Source organism: Eptesicus fuscus, chromosome 5 (assembly GCF_027574615.1).
Source record: "Eptesicus fuscus isolate TK198812 chromosome 5, DD_ASM_mEF_20220401, whole genome shotgun sequence".
NCBI lineage: Eukaryota > Metazoa > Chordata > Mammalia > Chiroptera > Vespertilionidae > Eptesicus > Eptesicus fuscus.
This window is the reverse complement of record NC_072477.1, coordinates 106,406,030-106,425,412: the sequence shown is the minus strand read 5'-3', so window position 1 is coordinate 106,425,412 and position 19,383 is coordinate 106,406,030. Positions and strand designations below refer to the sequence as shown.

The window sequence follows — 19,383 nt, the reverse complement described above, 5'->3', positions numbered from 1 at the left end:
GGGGGCGGCAGTGGCAATAGGGAGGCTAGCGGAGGCCAGAGTGGGGCACCAGGGAGCCAACGGGGTCCGATACTGGAAATCCCCTCTGCAGGTGGGGAGGGAATGTTTGCCACTGCTCTGATAGGGGAAGGGCACGCCACAAGAACAGGATATGGTTGATTAATAGCTATTCACTACACTAACTGTAGATGAGAGATTTTCTTACAGATCCCGGGAACCTGTGGAGGACATGCTGAAGAAGAAAAACAGAGTTGTAAAGATAAGTCGACCTTGAAGTCCAGGTGGCTCCATCACTCAGAAAGAAGATACATTTTGAGAACAGATCAAGGACAGGACACACTGGAAAGGAGACAGAAGTCTGGGGGCTAATCATTAGGAGCACAATGATAGAAAACAGACCCTGGGAGCTCACATGGTGTTAGATTCTCTCCCACCCTCTCACCCTATCAAATGGCCGGCTTGAGACAAGACGTCAGAGCCGTTTTTCAGGGCGCTATACCTACCACGCTCTTGGATCGCCAAGCCGAAGATTCAACTTTGTCTCTACTTATTGACTCTGGCAGTGACAGGACATGTGGACACTTTTGGTTTCGGTTTAACTTTCAGTCCCAAGCTAGATACCCCAGGGCTGGGCTCTGGCACAGCCAGAATGGGAGCCCCTCTCCTGACTGAAGGCTCAGTCCCTCCCTATTCCTCGGGCTTCTCCAGCAGCCCCGTTCCCACACAAGCACACATCACAGTACAGTGTGTGTATGTATATGTGTATGTAGGAGGGTGAGTGCCCTGGGCTGTTTTCCCTCTGCCTCTCTCACTGCACTGGGAAACAGCCCCTGGGTCCCTCTCATTGCCAGCACAAAGCCTGGGGTCCTCAGCATTTGGTGGGGGTAAAGATGGAAAGGACAGTCAGCCTTCACTGGCTGTTCATTGTGATTGTGGGGCCTTTTTTTTGGCCAGTAGACTGGTAGTCAAAGCACAGACTGTGAGGCCTCCAGAGAGGCCTCTCCCCCTTTCTCTGTCTTTGGGGTCCCCCTCTAAGAGACTGATTTCCTCTAGAGGTGGGTTGGGGTTCCTTCAGAGTTTGAGAGGCTACCCACTCCTTGCTTACCATGGCAAGGCAACAGGTTACTGTGTCCCCAGCCTTCCCTGCAGAATTGCCAGCACAATTTTGGAAGTAGCTCACCTTACTCTGATCAGATCCCATGACCTGTCCCACCCCCAGATCCTATTCAACCCAGATGCTCTGAGCCCAGGCTACTGGCTACTGCTATAGCTCAACACTCGGGTTCTGCATGCTTGGATAGCAGAGGGATCCTGACCACCAGCCGTGCCTGAACCTTTTCTTAGAAGGGTTTGGGGAAAATCCAAGCTCCTCCATTTTTTGGTTATGGGGCTAGCTGCTTCACCCCTGCTCCTCTAAAGGGCTTACTATTAAGAAAGCTGTGAACTCGTTGGATCCACACAAGTCCTGGGACATGTTCTAATTATGCACATTGGAGCAGCAAACTGAGACGTGAGGTAAAGGGGCTTGCCTAAGGTCACACAGATCAGTAGGTCACACCTCAGTCTGCATGTTTTCAAACTTCTGCCTCATATGGTTGCTGTAAGAATTAATTGAACCGAATGTTTATCAAGTGACTGACACAGGACCATGCTCCAAGTAGGGGCTCCTGGCCTGGCCCACCCACCAACACTGAAGTAGCCCTCTGTTGGGTGGAGTAGGGGAGGGATTCGGAAGCAGAGGGCAGAGAGTGCTGTAATAGCAGTCCAGGAGGCCTTCGTGGAGGAGGCAATGTCTACAGCTAGGCCTGAAGGGCCTGGGGAGAGAGAGCACTGCTGTGTGTCTTGGGGAAAGGTGCCACACTTTTCTGTTTCTCCGCCGGTAGGGTGCCTGCCAGTGACATGTCTCCTTCCTCTGGGGTGAGAAGGAGCTCCTCCAAGGAAGGAAAGGGTTTTGTACATAGCAGGTGTGGCCATAGTAACAAGCTGAGGTTTGGGGAACTGACCTGTTACCTGCCTTCCCAGGGAGCCAGCAGTAATCTGTGTCTGGGGTGGGGTGGTCAAGGAGTGTGGCCTGTGGAGACTACGCATACCTGGTTGATGTGCTGTGTGTGTATGTGTGTGTGTATGTAGGAGGGTGAGTGTGAAACCTCCTTTCCAGACTTTTCTATGGTACTTTTCTTTGTTGACTCTGCCCAGGAAGCCCACATCAGGACAGACTGTTCCTTCCAATACAATTTCTCCTCTTCAAGACCACTGCCTAGTGAACACGTGGGGGCTCCCAGGACAGCCATTGTGTCCGTTACTTCCCTTCCTCCAGCAAAGGCTTCACAGCCACCTCTCTCCATCGGTTCCATGCCGGACCCTTGGGGGAGAGAAGAAAAGGGCAAGTCAGGGTCTTCAGGATCTGACAGCCGGCTGACCCTCGACAGAGCTTTTTACAGTCCATAAGCAGCTTCCCACACTGACACTGTTTGACTCTCACCTTGGTCTATGAGGCAGATATCATGGTTCCCATTTTGCAGGTCAGGAAGTTGAGGCTTACAGTTATAAAGTGGCTCCTGCCCGGCTAGTGTGGCTCAGTGGTTGAGCATTGACCTATGAATCAGGAGGTCATGGTTCGATTCTTGGTCAGGGCATATGCCGGGGTTATGGGCTCAATCCCCAGTGTGGGGCGTGCAGGAGGCAGCCGATCAGTGATTCTCTCTCATCATTGAAGTTTCTATGTCTCTCTCCCTCTCCCTTCAGAGTGGCCGCCAAGTCCCCCACCCTATATCCTTTCTTTTATATTCCAACATGTTTAAGCAATGCCGAAAAGGAATGGAATGGACGAGGCACTGACTAAGTGAGCTGCCTTTGTGAGTATCCCTGAATTAAGACTGGGTGGGGGTGAGTCTCGTCAGGCTTATCCTGGCCTTTGTGGGTCTCACTCAGGCTCAGAGAGACTGGACAGAAGCACCAGGCCACCTGAGCACAAAGCCTGAGAGTCCTAGACCTAAGGGTTGAGAACACTGCCCTCTTCCCATGCCCCAAATAGCAAAGGCAAAGGTGGGGCCAGGAGTGGCACGCGGGGGGAGGTGGGGGAGGCAGAATCGGTGAGGAGCACGAGCCGGGCAGAACAAACAGCCTGTGGCCTGAGGCTTGGCCATGACCCCTAGCTGTCAGCACACAGGTGTGCTTTCCTGGTGCTAACGTGTGACAGTAGAAAGGTGCTTAGTCTGTTGTGTGGCCTTAATAAAGCCCCAGCTACCTCTGGGTCTCTGCTCCCCAGACCTCTCCAGACTTTCTAAGCACCCTCTAGCTCTCAACTAAGTGATGCACTCTCCCCTCCTTCCAGATGACCTCCTCTTCCTCTTCTATTCCTACCTGCGGTGGCCAGTGCCTCCGCCTTAGCTCCAGTCGCTCCAGCAGCTTCCAGACTACCTGGGGCCTCGGGCCTGCGCTGCCTTCTGACTCAGGCAGCCGTGACCTGTGGGATCTGAGCAGGTGGCCTGGATGGTTTTACCCCACGAACTTGCTTTGACCTTTGGCATGTGCACCGGTACCCAGCCTCCTCCACTTCACAAACCTGTGCCCAGTTCTTGGACCGCCCGGGAACTCACAGATTTCTCCAGAGAAGGTACAGCACCACGGGGCTTCTCAGCCCAAATCAGGAGGCTCAAAGAGTTGGGCAAATGGGGACAGCTCTTCCACCCCCCCTAGCCCCTCTCTCAGCAACTACCATTCCTGGCTGGGAATGCTCACCCCACCCCACCTCCCAGGCTAGACATGCTCAGCTTAGGCCAGTCCTATTGAGGGAGATTTGCCAAAAACGTTCCGAGGGACCCATTCAGGCCCCTAAGAAACACTCCCCACCCCTGTGGTGCCCTAACAGGAGCCGAGATACATCTGCCTGGAATTTGTCCTCACTGGCTGCACTGAGACGCACGCAGGAGCCCTTCTCCAGCTCCTGAATGTCGTTAGTACTGGTCAAGGGAGCCAGAGGACCTACTGTGTGCCAGATAGTTTAATACAACCTCTCCTAAGCCTTACACCACCACCACTATGATACAGTTCCAGTTGTACTAAAATAAGGAAACTGAAGCTCAACAAGGGCAAGTGGCATGCACAAGGCCACTTAGCTAGAAATGAATGAATCATTTAGATTAGTGAATGAATGATCTAATGCAGTGGCTGAACGGAGGCGTGTGGTCGGCGCGACCGGCACCGTTCGCGTAGTGCGGTGGGTGCAGACCCTGCACAGCGCGGCGGCCCCAGGGCTGTACCACCAGGTCCCGCACACCCCGGGCCCAGGGGAGCGCAGGCTCCGGGAAGCTCTGCCCCAACTGCACTAGCCGTCCCGCCCCCGCTCCGCCTCCAGCCCGCCCCGCCCGGGACCGCAGACGGCGCCCGGCAGCGGCGCGAGCGGCCGCGGGGAAGTTGGCTCCGGCTCGGAGCTTCCCGCGAGTCCCCGCGCAGGGCCCAGCGGGGCCAGAGCGCACGGCCCCGGCGGCGCTGAGGATGCGGCCGCGGCCCGGGGCGGCAGGATCGGGCCGCTTGACGCCCTGCAGGTAGGAGCCCGCCGCTCGGCCGGCGCGGAAACTTGGGCCGAGTTTGCGGGAAGCGCGTGGAGAAGGGGTGGGCGGCGCTGCCCCAGGGCGCCCCTACCGGCCCGCCCGGGAACGGAGCGCGGGGCTGAGCGAGGTGCTCCGGCTCCCGGCGGCCCCGGCCCCCGGCGGGCGGGCTGGCGGCGCCGCCGCTCCGACCCGCCCCGGCCTTGGCAGCGCCTGGAGCTCTGGCGGGGCCCCGCGCGGGGCCGGCGAGGAGCGCGGGCCGAGCCCTCGGGCCTCCCGCGGGGCCTGGCTCGTGGACGGTCCGGGAGGAGCCGGGGGGGAAGGAGGGCTTGGGCCTGGTGGGCGTCGGGCGCTGAGGCGCCGCGGGGCCCAGGACGCACCCTGCCGGGACAGGATGGCCCTGTGGTTTCCTCGCTCGGGTTGACTCACCCGCTGGCCGCAGCCCAGGCTGGCGGGTTCATCCCGAGGCGGTGGCTGCCCGGGTTCTTGGGCCGGCCACCCCCTGCTGCGGATGTCCCGCTGGTCTCTGGGTGTCTGTCCGCGGGGCTGGACACGGGTGCGGGGCCCGAGCGAGAGAGACGCCGTTCTGCAGAGGCGTGTGTGCAGACGTGGGCCATGCACGTACTTGCAGGCAGGGTTTGCACGTGTGACGGCAGCCCGTGTATCCGCCAGCCTCCGGGAGCACACGTGCGCCCCAGCGCCGCCGGAAGCCACAAAGCCAGGCCGGCCGAGGGCCCCGGGCACCAGAGTTCCGGGCAGGGCAGGTAGAAGAAAGCGGGCGGAGGCCGATCCCGTGACCCTTCTTCCTCCGCTGGAGCCTGGACTGCCCAGGTTCGGTTCTAGGGACAGCAGGGTCCCGGCGCCTCCGCCGGGGGAGGTATGGGAACAGGGGAGGAGGCCCTCTTCGGTCCTGAGACTGTCCGGACCCCGGCCACACCTGGGCAGGAGCACTCTTTCCTTCCTGACCTTTGCCAGCGCCCATCCAGGGAACTAGAGATGGAAGGGGGAATGGAGCTGCCTTCTCTGCTGCCTAGGGCCGAAATGGCCCTGGTGGGCTCTTCTAGACTCTTCCCTGAGCCTTTGCTGAGTTGATCCTCCAGCCCAGCTTCACCTTGAGCCACCAAACAGTGTGGTGGCCCAAAGGGTGATGTGACCCCACTCCCTGGGGTCCCCCCTTCCTCCAAGCAATTGCTTGCTTCTTCAGTATGTGCGTGTCAGGGAAGGAGACGACTGTCTTGAGTGGAGAGTGATTTCGCTATCCTGGGCTCTCCATCTCCTACTGGCAGGAGGTAGGGTCACCTTCATACCCTTCGTAATCCTCTGATGGCTCCCCGGAGACCCCTCTCTCCTAAACAGGGTGGCCTCACATCTCTTGGCTGGGTCCCTAGGGGGTCTCTCAGGAAGTCTCCAGGGCAAAGGGCGCACAGTGGGCAGAGCCCAGGAAAGAAGGGCTCCTGGGAGTGGGTATGGAGGAGGCCCCAAGGAGCATGTGGAGAAGGTGAGACGGAGCCAGCACTTAATTAACCCAGAGCTCCCGAGGGCAGAGGCGAGGCTCAGTACCCCGCAGCTGTACAACGCTTTCTTGCAAAGCTGCATTGCCCTGGGATGCAGGTCCCTGGTATCGGGCACTGCTATTGGTACCGTGGTCCTGATGCCCCATCCTGTCTTCTCTGAGCCGCCCTTCCCGAGGCCGGCTGCGGTGTCAGTTTCTGGCCAAGAGATGAACCAGCTTTCTGAGAGTGCCACCTGGCTTCTTTGGTGCCGTTGCCCTGGGATGGGAGTGGGCGCTTGTCCCCATTCTACTTTTGACTTTTCCTGTCCCCAGAATATGCTGGTCGAACTCAGCCTGTGGCTGCCATTGGCTACCAGTCAGAAGGGAGAAGAGGGTGCTGTTCTCTGCTTGTTGGTGATGAAAACCTGTGATGCCCGGTGCAAGATTGAGCTGATTCCATTTTTCTAAGCCACCTGAGGGTTTTGGAGAACAGGGCGCGGGGGGGGGGGGAGGGGGAGGTGGAGACAGGTCCAGGTGGCCCTAGCAGACTGACCTCATGACCTCTCATGGGTTACTGAGTGCCTACGGCCTTTGGGAAACCATGCTTGACCCCTCTGAATCTGGATCCCAGCCTTTGCTTGGCTTTACTCCAGGGCCTTAGTCTTTCTCTGGCACATAGTTTGTTTGTTTGTTTTTTTAAATATATTTTTATTGATTTCAGAGAGGAAGGGAGAGGGGAGAGAGAGAGAAACATCAGCGATGAGAGAAAATTATTAATTGGCAACCCAGACATGTGCCTGACCGGAAGAGCCGTGACCTCCAGGTTCAAAGGTCAACATTCAAAGGTGGCACACAGTTTTAATATCAGTACAATCGGGGTAGTTGCCAACTAGCACTGTGTGGCCTCTGGAGGCCCCCTGCCTGGGCATTCATACCCTCCCACCTCCCCACCTCCTTGTCCTGGTGCTGTGGTGGTGGACACGGGCTCTCTTCCCCTGCAATTTTGGGGCCTTCCTGCTGGTGCCACAGCACCATCTGCAGGACAGCCTTGGTGGGGCTGGGGCGGGAGGGGTGTGGCTTGCACAAAGTAATGCACCTGGTCACCTCCTGAGGGACCAACCTCCAGAACAAAGCGCAGTACGTGTCGCTGTGGGCCTAGGGACCTGGGTTCCAGGCCTGACTTTGCCATTTTTTTTTATAAGATTGGCAGTTCTTGCCGAAACCAGTTTGGCTCAGTGGACAGAGCGTCGGCCTGCGGACTCAAGGGTCCCGGGTTCGATTCCAGTCCAGGGCATGTATCTTGGTTGCGGGCACATCCCCAGTAGGGGGTGTGCAGGAGGCAGCTGATCGATGTTTCTCTCTCATCGATGTTTCTAACTCTCTATCCCGCTCCCTTCCTCTCTGTAAAAAATCAATAAAATATTAAAAAAAAAAAAAGATTGGCAGTTCCGATCTTGTGTGGAACTCCATCTTAAAGGTAATCGGCCATTTTGACATCTGAGTGGACTGGACCCCTGACCCCCTCCACTTTCCCTGGGTTAGCTCTGGAATATGTACGCGCAGCTCTGGGCTGATCACAGGATCTTCAGTAGTTCTCTCTCAATATTATCTCTGCACCTGATCCCTTTGACTACCACACATTCCCACTGCTGAGGAGACATAGCACGTGGTCTGGGTGGGTGGACGGTGTGGGATCTGTTTGATCTTGACGCCATACAGGACTGTGTTTCTGTACAGAAGCTCACTATTAACTTTATTAACTGACAAGCTAGACTCGTCTGCCTCATTTTTTGTTTCTGGCTGCTTCGGTGTATGGGGGCTGCTTTGCATATAGAGCCCTCTACTGAAACAGATTAAAGAGTGTCACGGGAAATCTGAATTTGTAGACAGTGCCCAATTCCATATCTTGGCCGCAGTGGGCATCTTGAGATCACTGTGGATCTTGGAATAAAAGCTTGGCGTGGGAGGTCAGAAGCCCGCCTCTCCCCCCAATCTCTTTCATTAGTTATGTGGGGTTTGAATGGGTCTCCTTATCTGTATGTGAGGGAGAGGCTTAGCCAACACAGTGATCCTCAGACTGCCCTGTAGAGGCTGGAAGCCTAAGGGAGGGGCCTTGGGGACCCTGTGGAGGAAAGTGAAACAGAGGGGCTCCTAGAGTGGAGGTGGGAGCTGCTGCACAAGAATTCATTAAGGAAGGCTTCTGCAGCCTAAAATACAAAGTCGCAAACCTCTGCACCAGATGGCTCAGGCGTTCATTCACGCATAGAGTCTGTACTGCACATCTGCTGAGTGCCCAGCTCTTAGGTGTGGCAGTGAGCCAGTGAGAGCACCACCCTCTATTACTTGCCGGTAGCCTGTTCTTCTGATGATCCATGCCTCTCTCTCTCTCTCTCTCTCCCCCCAGGTCAGCAGTTGAGTAGCTGGGGCCCTGGAGGGCTTGAAGCCTTTTCACAGCGATGGCGGAGAAGCGGCCACAGGGCAGCCTGGGGCCTGTGGTGTACAGCAAGCTGCCCCGGCTAGAGGTCACCTCAGGCCCCGGGCACAGCTTGGGCCCCTCTGCTGCTGACCAGGAGCCCTGCAATTACAAGGGTGCCTACTTCTCCTGCTCCGTGGGGGGTGTTCCCCAAGCAGGGTCTGGACAGATGGCATCCTGGACCCCATACCCACCCTTGTATCCTTCCAGCGTAGCGGGACCCCCACTTCGAGAAGACAACCTGTTGACCAGCTGCCTGCTCTATCGCCCACCAGCAGGAAGCTCCGAGAAGGGGCAGGACCCTGGCCCTGTTGAGCTCCTGCCCTTTGGTCCCCAGCCTCCTTCCTACTCGGGCCCACCCCTGGCAGCGCCCAAACCCGTCTACCGCAGCCCTCTGTGCTACGGGCTCTCAACTTGCCTGCGGGACGGAGCAGCCAAGAGGCCACTGGATGTTGACTGGACTCTGGTGACTGGGGCCCTGTTACCCCCAGCCAGCCCACATTGTTCTCTGGCTCTGGCTCCTGGCAAAGGCCAGTCCCTGGATAGTACCTTCTTACGTGGGGTGCCAGTTGGGGGATCTGGCAAAGACTCCCCGGGGAGCTTTTCCCCTCACCAGGCATTCCTGGACAACTCTCAGACCAGCCACAGCACAGGCTTCTTAGCCTCCAAGTATGCAGGTTCTTACTCTGGGGACCTCAAGCAGGGATTGTCCGAGGGACCCCCCAATCCTTGGACCCAGCTGGCTCAGCCCCTGGGCTCAGCTTATCAGGATACAGCGCCCTCCCCCTACCCGCTGCCCCACCCTCCACAGCCTCTGTCTTGCCCTCCAGCCTGTCACTATCCAGAGAAGCAGAGCAGCTACAGCTCAGTGCCCCCATCGCAGCCTCTGGGAGCCCACAAGGGAGTTGGGTACCTCACTGGTGGGCTGAATAGCCCCTACCTGAGGCAGCAGGCAGCCCAGGCGCCCTGTATGCCCCCCGTGGGGCCGGACATGTATCCCTACCCCTCTGTCCCCCTCCCAGTCCCCTCACCAGGCCTCAAGCTGGAGCCACCTCTCACTCCACGGTGCCCACTGGACTTTGCCTCCCAGCCACTGGGCTTTCCTTACGCACGGGATGACCTCTCTTTCTATGGAGCATCCCCGGGGCTCAGAGGGACATTGCCTTCCCAGAGCAGTGTTCAGGCTATGCCACAGCCCGGTGCCTTCCAGCGAACGTGCCAGCCTTTGCCTGCCAGTCGGCCGTGCCCGGAGCCTGTGAAGCCTGTGGAGAAGCCGGCGCGGGAAGCTGAGGAGACCACATGGCTGCCCAGCTGCAGGAAAGAGCAGCTCAGTGAGCGCCCTGGGGCCCCCATTGTTATCGGAGATAGTCCAGACCCCCGCACCCCACCAGCTCTCCCACCCTGTGGCCAGGAGCACCGATCTCGTCCACAGAACCAGGACTCGCGGCCCCCTGGCTCTCCACCCATGCCCATTATCGACAATGTCTTCAGCCTGGCCCCCTACCGGGACTATCTGGATGTGCAGACACCTGAGGCTGCACCTGAGCCTGACCCCGCCCCCCGGGACAGCCATGACAGAGACTCCAGGGGAACCTTGTCCACCCAGGAGGCCCCTTTGGGGGTGCATTGCCCACTTAGGGAAGAAGTAGCTCTGGACTTGAGTGTGAAGAAGCCCATGACAGAGTCTCTTCCTGTCAAGGTCCCTAGTCCTGGGGTGCACGCCAAGCTCCCCGGGGTGTCCACGACCTCAGAGACCACCCCGAAAACCAACTTCCACAGTTCCGTGGCCTTCATGTTCCGAAAATTCAAGATCCTCCGGCCAGCACCCTTGTCTGCAGCCATGGTCCCATCCGTGCCCACCTCAGGCCCTGCCTCTGACCAGCCTGTCCCCACCCCTACATCTGTGCCCACTGGGCTACAGATGCTCAAACAGCCCTTGCCTGTGGCCTGCTTTGACCTGGCACTGCCCAGCCTTCCAGGCGTATCCGTGGTCAGCCCAGCACCTACTCTGTCTCCATCCCCTGCTCCAGCTCGGGCCCCGACTCCAGCTACCACCCCTGTCTCGGCGGATTCCCCAGAGCAGCACTTTGCAGGACTGCATGAGTCCCTGTGTGATGCCATCTCGGGCTCAGTGGCCCACTCCCCACCCGAGAAGCTGCGTGAATGGCTTGAGATGGCTGGGCCTTGGGGCCGGGCGGCATGGCAGGACGGGCAGGCTGTGCAGGGGCTGTTGGGCAAGCTGCTCTCCCAGCTGCAGCGCTTTGTGTGCACGCAGCAGTGCCCCTTCCCCCACGTGGTGCGGGCCGGCGCCATCTTCGTGCCCATCCACCTGGTGAAGGAGCGGCTCTTCCCGGGGCTGCCGGCCGCCTCTGTGGACCACGTGCTGCAGGAGCACCGCGTGGAGCTGCGGCCCACCACGCTGTCGGAGGAGAGGGCGCTGCGGGAGCGGGCCCTGCGCGGCTGCACCTCCCGCATGCTGAAGTTGCTGGCGCTGCGCCAGCTGCCTGACATCTACCCTGACCTGCTGGGTCTGCAGTGGCGCGACTGTGTACGCCGCCAGCTGGGTGAGCACGGGGCAGCCCCGATCGCCACCGGAGCTGTGTGCACGAGTGGCAGGTGTGTGGGCGCTCACAGCCGGGGGCTTGGGGATTCCTGGGCCACAGGGGGTGGCTAGTCTTCCAGGGTGGGCTCTGTGACCCTCCCACCCCCATTCTTCATCCCCAGCGTCAATGAGAGCCTTCATAGGCTCCTTTGTAAGCCTCTGAACACACCAATTACTCTGCATGGAAATGCTTTCTTGGCCATCCTGGTACTGTGCCCCTCTGGGTCCACCCCTCTGCTGTGCCTTCCCTGCCTTTACTGCAGGCTTCTCTGGAGCTCTGCCCAGGCCCTATTTGTTATCTGAGGTCTTTCCCGCCCAGCCTCCCCTCTTCTGAGCTCCATCCCCAAATAAGCCGCTGCATGCTGGACTTCTGTACCTGGTGACCCTCTGACCCTTAACTCCTCCCAAGCCACACTCACGAGCTTTCTCCTAAGCTCATTTCACACGTGGAACAGCACCTTCACTCACCCAGTGCCTCATTCCTGAAGCCCAGCAGGGATCTCACCGCCCCCCATACTGTGGTCTTCCGAATGTACAGTTTCAGGCTTCCCAGGTGTGTGCATTCATGGAAGTGTCCCAGTAAGTTGGAACCTTGTTTTGCAGTTTGCTTTGCCCAATTAACGTATGCACACTGCCCACCAGCGTGCTCTCTTCACTCTGGAGCGTTATCTGATCAGTTCAGGTAGCTAGACCTCACCCTTGGGGACTTCTGCATGTCACATGGTGTGTACTCACTTCTGCCACGACTTTGGTGGCGGTGCCCAGTGGTGTCTGTTGCCTCTCCTACTCCAGGAGTTCTGGCATCGAGGCCTGCTGTCTCCTCGCTCTCCTGCCTTCTCACCACCAAGCCTCGATGTGAGCTGTGTCTCCTTACAACTGTTTCCTGCCCCCTCCCTGTCCTGGCAGCCTTGCCCTAGTCTCTTACCTGGTCCAGGCTCCAGGTCGGTGGAGAAGGGACTGAGGCAATAGGGGCAGATGTGGAGCTTGGCCCCTGAGCACTTAGGAATCTGGGGCCTTGGGGCTAATGGAGCACAAAGGATGTCAGTGGAGCTTTCTATTCAGACAGAGCGGGAGGGTGTCGGCATCCTGCAGTCGGGCTGTCTGGGGCCCAGAGGCGGGTTTGTTTTTCCTGGGCTGCCGGCTGGAGAGCTGGGCTTGGCCACTCCACAGTCGCCTCTTGCCCTGACTGGTGTGCAGGAGTGGCACCTGGTGAGAGAATGGCTGCGGCCCAGTCTCCTGTGGTTAGCTAGATGTTAGTGCCCCTGTCCCCATGCCTTCCCTGAACTTGGGGTCCTTCCCCCCATCTTTGGGGTGCCGGTCTTCTGTGGTGTCCTTACGGCAATGCTCCCCTGGCAGCCTCTCTTCAAGCAGGCGTGCTGTTGGTCAGGAGCCCCCTCCATGCCCTCTGCTGCTCCCTTCACCCCTTCCCTCTGGGCATTGTTTTCAGGGCAGTCCCCCTGAGCTCTGGTGGCAGGGTGGCAGAACAGTGATGGCACTCTGTGCGGCCCAGCCCTCTGTCAGGCCCCTGTCCTCTTGTCCTTGCACCCAAACAGCTCTGAGGCGTGCTCTCATCAGGTGGAGCTCTGGCGTTACCTGGGGAGAAGCACGCCCTTGGCTTAACGGTCTGGCCAGCGGCACGTGCAGGGAAGAAGCGTCATGATCTCTTTGGCCCTGCTGGGGCTGTCCTGGCCTGGGACACAGGAATCACTAGTCTAGATGGCTTTGGAGGCCAGAAGATAGGACATGAGGGTGTTAGTGTCTGTAGCATGACTGTGTGTTTATTTTCCAGGTGACTGATACTGAGGCTGGATTTGTGCCCTCCTCAGAAGCCATCATGGCCAGAGATGAGCCAGAGAGCCTGTGCCTGGCTCAGAAATCACCCATCCCCAAGGCCAGGAAGCCGGGGAGGAAGCAACCGACTCCTGGCCGGGAGAAAGCAGAGGCAACTGCTGGGGGCGGGTCCTGCGCCTCACCTGCCCCCCATGCCAGCACCAGCCCCACAGTGAGGGCTCACTGCCGAAGCCTGCTGCATACTGCCTGGCTCACTGGCCTGGCACTTCCCACGTGGGGCCACAAGGCCCAGGAGCTGCCCGGCCCTCGCCCTGCCCACAGCTGCTGGGTGGCCAGAGCCATGACCTGTAGCTCGGTGGCTGGTGCTGTTTGGATAGCTACTGTCTGATAGTCAGCAGGCCAGGAGGGGACATGCCCTTGGAGTGTCTAGTTCTTACCCTGCCCTCCTCCCCAAGCTGGGCTGAGAGTCCCTGAGCTTTTAGCTTGAGGTCCTTTGTTGGAAAGGACGTGTGGGCTTGGGAGCTCCCCCAGCTTGGGCTCGGATCTGGCTCCTCTGTTCCTTGCTGTGTCACTGAGCAAGTCACTTCCTCTCTGGAACCCGTATTTACGCATTTGTACAACAGGACAGTGCAGCCTACCTCACAGGTGTGGGGATGCTTGACACACACCAGCTATGGTTTGCTCTGCTCCCTCCACAGGACAGGGGCCCAGATCCCAGCCAGTGCCTGGAGTTTGCGGCAAACAGAACCTTCCTCCAGAAAGTCTTACTGTGTCCTAGAACTTGGTTACCTTGGAGTGATACAGGGTATATGACGCCCATACTTTCTAGTCATCCCCCAGGAACACTTGGGGCTACAGCCCCCGAGTTTGGGGTGTGGCCCTAAAACCCAGCCTGTCACTCCCTGAGGGAGCCTGCCCTTCCCCTTCTGTGCTGCAGGGGTGCGGGGACACAGCCTGGGCTGGCATCCTTGTTCTGGGCCTGCTGCTCTTACCCTGGGAGGTCCCAGGCCTGTCCTAAATGACACCAGTGACTTCCCTGAGCTACCAACCTCCCAGTGCATTATCCCAAGGAAGCTGTGTGTTTGCTAGAAGCCGGGCCGCTGCAGGGACTAGAAGGGGCAGGCTGGGCAGGCTCAGTCCGGGAAGATCTCTGAAGAGGTGGACCTGGAGCCCATCAGCCAGGCCGACGGTGGGTTACCTCCCTGAGCCCAGAGGCTGCAGGCGGGGCCTTGGCCTCATTACGGCCGGTACTAAGGCTGTGGTCCCTGGAGGCAGGCCATGAACATTAAAGCATTTGGGTTGTTTTGGATCTGGGACCTGGCTGGCTGTGTGTGGGGGGTTGTAGGTTTAGTGTGTCATCACCAGGTGCTTAGCCCTTCACTGAAGGGCTGCCGCTGTCCCTGCTCCCAGCCCAGAAGGCTCTCCAGCAACCTGGTCCCAGCTAGCTCTAGCCACGTGGGTCCTTGTCACAAACTCACTGGGCAGCCACTTCCCTGCTCGGGAAAGCCCCCTGAGACCCTCCTGGGTTTTGGTGGTTGCTGGTCTGTAGTCCACTGTCCTGTGAGAAATGCTGGTCGCCAGACCCCAGCACACATCCCTCAGGACCAGGATGTGCCCACCAAGGTCTCAGAACAGAACTGTTCTCCGCTCCCCATGCTGCTGATTTCGCTTGTTGAGGCACAGCCCTCCCACACCTGTTTTCCCCTCGCAGGGGGTATTTTTTCCATTGACTTTTTTTAGAGGGGAAGGGAGGGGGAGGGGGAAGAGAACATCCGTGTAAGAGAGGCACCTCCATGGGTTGCTTCCCGCATGAGCCTGATGGGCAGGGATCGAACCTGCAACCCAGCTATGTGCCCTTGACTGGTAATTGAACCCTCTACCCTCCAGTGTGCCGGCTGATGGTCTGACCACTGAGAACACCAGCCAGGGCCCCTCTCACACTCGTGGGCTCTATTTCCACAGAGGTTCTCAGTTGCTGAGGTGGCTTCCTGGATGTTTCCATTCCAGGCCGGTAGGGCTGGTCAGACCTGCCCAGGACTGACCCTAACGTTGTGGGTGACACTGAGCTGTCACCCCTTCCTTCCTGTACACACACTGCATGGTGGCCCCTACAGCCAGAGCTGGCACTGGCCGAGGTTTGGAGCGGCAGCTCTCGGCGGCAGTAATGGACAGGCTGGGAGATGGGCAACTCCAACACCGGTCACCACAGTGACAACCGGGGGGCGGATGCTGTGGGAGCTCAGGAGGGGTGTGCTAGCCGGGATGAGAAGGTGTCATGGGCCCCAGAAGAGTTGCTGCCTACATTGGGCCTTGAAGACCAGCAGGACCAGGTGGGTAAAAGGTGTGAAGTGCAGTGTGAGTTGAACAGCACGTACCGAGGCTTAGAGGAGTGTGGGAAAGGACAGGAAACTCAACGGGAGGGTAGAAAACATGGTTCCAAGTCCAGCTTATTGCACATCAACTCATTCAGTCCTGGCACCTGGAGAATGTGGAGGGGGAGGGGAGACCACGTTGGCTACAGAAAACAAGTGGAGAGAGAATTGTGGCTACTTACATAGGAAAAGGGATTTCGACAAGTGGAATTGCTGAATCCCCAGGCTAAGGACAGCCTCACCCATCTCACTCACTGCCAGGGCCTTGCTGGATTTGGCTATTTCTTAGCTTTCTCTTTTCCTTTTTCCTCCCTCACACTTTGCACACCTATCGTGCCCCTGCTCCCAGGCAGGATCTGAGGCCTCTGCATAGGCAGGGCTGCTCAGCACTCACACCCATCTATTCACTGTGTCCTAGAGCCATGGTCGGCAAACTGCGGCTCGTGAGCCACATGCGGCTCTTTGGCCCCTTGAGTGTGGCTCTTCCACAAAATACCACGGCCTGGGCAAGTCTATTTTGAAGAAGTGGCGTTAGAAGTTTAACCCTTTGCACTCGCTTTTTCTCGATTCCTTTATTCTAATGCTAATCATGTCGAGTCACACGCGACATCCGAGTGCAAAAGGTTACGTTTAAAAAATTTGGCTCTCAAAAGAAATTTCAATCTTTGTACTGTTGATATTGGCTCTGTTGACTAATGAGTTTGCCGACCGCTGTCCTAGAGAACCATAATGGTGCAGAACCTGGGTGAGAGTCGTGTGGAGCTGCATATGGTGGGGAGAGGTGGCTGCTCCCCATGGCAAACTGTCCTGGGAGCCCCAGTCTGAGGGGAGAGATGACTGTGCGAGGAGCCCCAGCCCGAGGGGGGGCAGGAACAGAGCTGCCCAAGACTTCTGTGTGCGGGTGGCGCTGCTACCAGCGCTCAGTTTCACAAAGCCCGTTCGTTCTTTGGTAAGAGTGTTAATGTCTAAGCTGAGGGCAAGGAAGGTGTGTGTGTAGGGAGCCAGGTGTGCTGGTAACCCCACCCCTCAAGTAAAGGAATAGGGCCCACTCAGCCTTGGTTGAATGTGGCTCTCTGGCCCCACAGTTCCCCCTGTGATCATCCAAGGCTTCTGGGCAGGGTTGCACCCAAGCAGGACTTCTCAAACAAAATAACCCAGAAAATGGTTTCCAGGGCCCCATCGAGAACTAGCTTAGGCAGAGCCCAGGAATCTGGGTTTTAATCAAACTGCTTAAGTGCTTCTGAGGTGTTTAGGGACCATATTTTGAGCAACACGGACCATCCCCACTAGGTTACAGATGGGGAAACAGGTCCAGGAACTTGCTGCTGTTCACACCAAGTAAGGGGCTGTGTCAAGACTTGAACCAGGCCTCAAGGCTCTGAAATGTCTGCACCTGGCCCAGCTCTACCTCTATTGCCTCGCCCAGACCTGCCCTGGCTGGGCTTGCTCTCTGCCTCAGGTGACCTTGCTAAGCAACTTATGGGTCTCTTGCCCTAATTTAATCAGGAGGGTGGCGCTCAAGGATCCAGCTTGAGTGAGGCCCTGCCTCTTGGCTGCCCCACTTGGCACCATGGCCCAGTACAAAAGGTTGAGGGGCCCAACCAGCAGGCTTTGTGCCAGGAGTTAGGCCTGAAAGATGAGTGAGAAGACAGCTCCAGAAAGAAGAGGAGCGCAGGGCTGTGTCTGCGGGTGATTATCAGCTCCTTTGATAACCTCCAGGCGCTTCCTGCCCTGCCTTGTTCTCATCGAGGGGTTGAGGTGAGTAGGCTGGGTGTCCCTCAACTCCCTCAGGAATCAGCAGGGCCCAACTCTGACCTCCCTGACTACCTCTTCTGACCCCGCAGCCCCCTGATAAGACAAGTGTTGTCTCTATCCATGGGGCAGCTTTCCAGCTCAGTCTAATGCCCCTGAGGCCTGGGTACTTCTTCAGTAAGTGTGGGGATGAGGGAAGCTGTGGGCACACCACAGCCTGTGGGCACGGGGCCCTGCTTCTGACCTCTGTTCTCTGGGTCGTGTCCTGAGCAGTTCCCTCAGTCCCCCCCCCAAAGGGGAGCACCCAGCCCAACCTCGGCCCCGAGCAGAGAAAGTCATTGCAGAGCACCTCCTGTTTCTCCTCGTCCGGAGGCAGGATGGCCTGGACCGGGGCTGGCAGGCAGATGGGGAGCTCGACGGGTACACTGCCATCTCTGTGGGGACACCAACCCCTGACTCTTCCAGCCGCTGCTCCCCCAAAGGCTCCTGCCTCAGTGGAGGCATCCACCCCATCTGACACCCCAGCGTTAGCCTGGCCTGGTCACTGTGCCTCCAGGACCCCTGCCTCTGTCCTAGTAGCCCCCAAATCTCGGGGAAGTGAGAATGGGGTAGGTAGGCTCCTGGGAAGGAGGTGTTGAGCCCTTGAGTCCCTTGGAAGGACCTTAAGCGGCCACTCATGATTACCAGGCCTCCCTGAGGTGCCGGGGCACCGTGGATCTTGCTTCAAGGGCTCGCATCCTCTGCTTCGTCAGCTGTTCTCCAGAGGCCACCCATGTCCTTCCCTATGCTGTGCCAGCACAGCCAAGGGTTCGGCGAGCCTGAGGGAGGGCGGCGAAGGATGTAGAAAAGACAAAGAGAATAATCTGGGTCTAGGTGGACCTTCCTGTGCCTGGCTGAGGCCACAGAGAAAAGATCCAGACGGCAAGCTGAGCCTTTATTTTATAGCCAGAGGTAAACAAGGTAGTGGTCACCATAGTTACAATGCTCTTGTGAGTTTCACTTGCTTTGGCAGCACTTGCTGCACCTCCCACAGCCCATTAGCTACCCAGGAAGGATCTAGGGAGCTTCATAAGGTCAAGCTTAATTATGCTAAGAGGGCTGTGCCCTCTAAGCTGGAACTTGTTTGTGGCTTTGCCAACAGGTCAGTCCGAGGCTTAACCCTACAGCCACTCCCTACACTTTCCACTGCATCTTTGTCATCGGAGCTACAAGCTCAAGTTGGACCTCGAGAAAGACCACTTCATGTAACTTCCCTGGCAGGGCAACCTTTCCCCGTCTTGGGGACTGCTCATTCCAAGGTGCAGAAGTGTGAGCCAAGTAGTTTGTGAGGACGATTTTACCACCTGCACAATTTATTTTCTTTGGGGGAGAGCAGAGGGCCTCATGGTTGAAAGGATGACATGTAAGAGGCCGGGAGGAATGTGAGGAAGGTTGGATAGAGCCGTTAGTTGCAGGATTAATGTTGGATGACTACTATGTGCAAATATTCCAGTGCTCAACCCATTTACTGGTTTTCTTGGCCGCTCTACTGTAGCAGGAAACTTACATTAGTTATTCATTCCCAGCTTTCCCTGCCTAAATAATCTGATTTTAGTTCCTTTGTATAATCTCAAGAGAGTAGTTATTTTTTATTATTTTAAGTATATTTTTTATTTTAGAGAGTGAGGGATAGATAGAAACATCTCTTGGCTGCCTCCTGCACGCCCTCTACTGAGGATCCCACCCCCAACCCAGGAATGTGCCCTGACTGGGAATGAACCAATGACATACTGGTTCTTAGTTTGACGCTCACCCACTGAGGCATACCGGCCAGGCTCAAGAGGTTGGTTTTAATGAAAAAAAATGTTAGGCAAAAGCAAAGTTTATTGAGAGATAAACAGACTCCCTCTAGCAGTGAGGGGGCCCAAGTGGGTTTCCCATGAAATATTTAAATGCAGATATGTTTTGTAAAACTACATATAGCCCAGCCAGCATGGCTTAGTGATGGAGCGTCGACCTATGAACCAGGAGGTCATGGTTCAATTCCTGGTCAGGATAGATGCCCAGGTTGTGGGCTCGATCCCCAGTGTGGAGCATGCAGAAGGCAGCTGATTAATGGTTCTCACTCATCATTGATGTTTCTATCTCTCTCTCCCTCTCCCTCTCCCTTCCTCTCTGAAATCAATTAATTAAATAAAAACGACATATAATTTGCCCTAATTTCCCCCCATAATTTGTTGCTTAACTGTTAAGTTCAGTAATTACAAAACTGATGAATTTTGTAATACACTAAAAGAGGAAGTTTTTTTAATAGTAGCAATTTGGAATGCCATACTTCTTTCTGCATGTTCTCTGTTTGCTTTCACTCCTGT

At 57.1% G+C, this 19,383-nt stretch overlaps 1 protein-coding gene across 1 annotated transcript; it reads left to right on the top strand.

Annotated features, from left to right (window-relative positions):
- Positions 1-4,398: 4,398 nt before the first annotated feature.
- On the top strand, positions 4,399-14,222 carry C5H15orf39 (chromosome 5 C15orf39 homolog). The gene is given in 5 exon segments (XM_054716689.1): positions 4,399-4,547; positions 8,447-11,079; positions 12,232-12,239; positions 12,907-13,195; positions 13,198-14,222. Coding segments are annotated over 4 exon segments (2,940 nt in total). The 5' UTR covers positions 4,399-4,547; positions 8,447-8,498; the 3' UTR covers positions 13,260-14,222.
- The last annotated feature ends 5,161 nt before the right edge of the window (positions 14,223-19,383 follow it).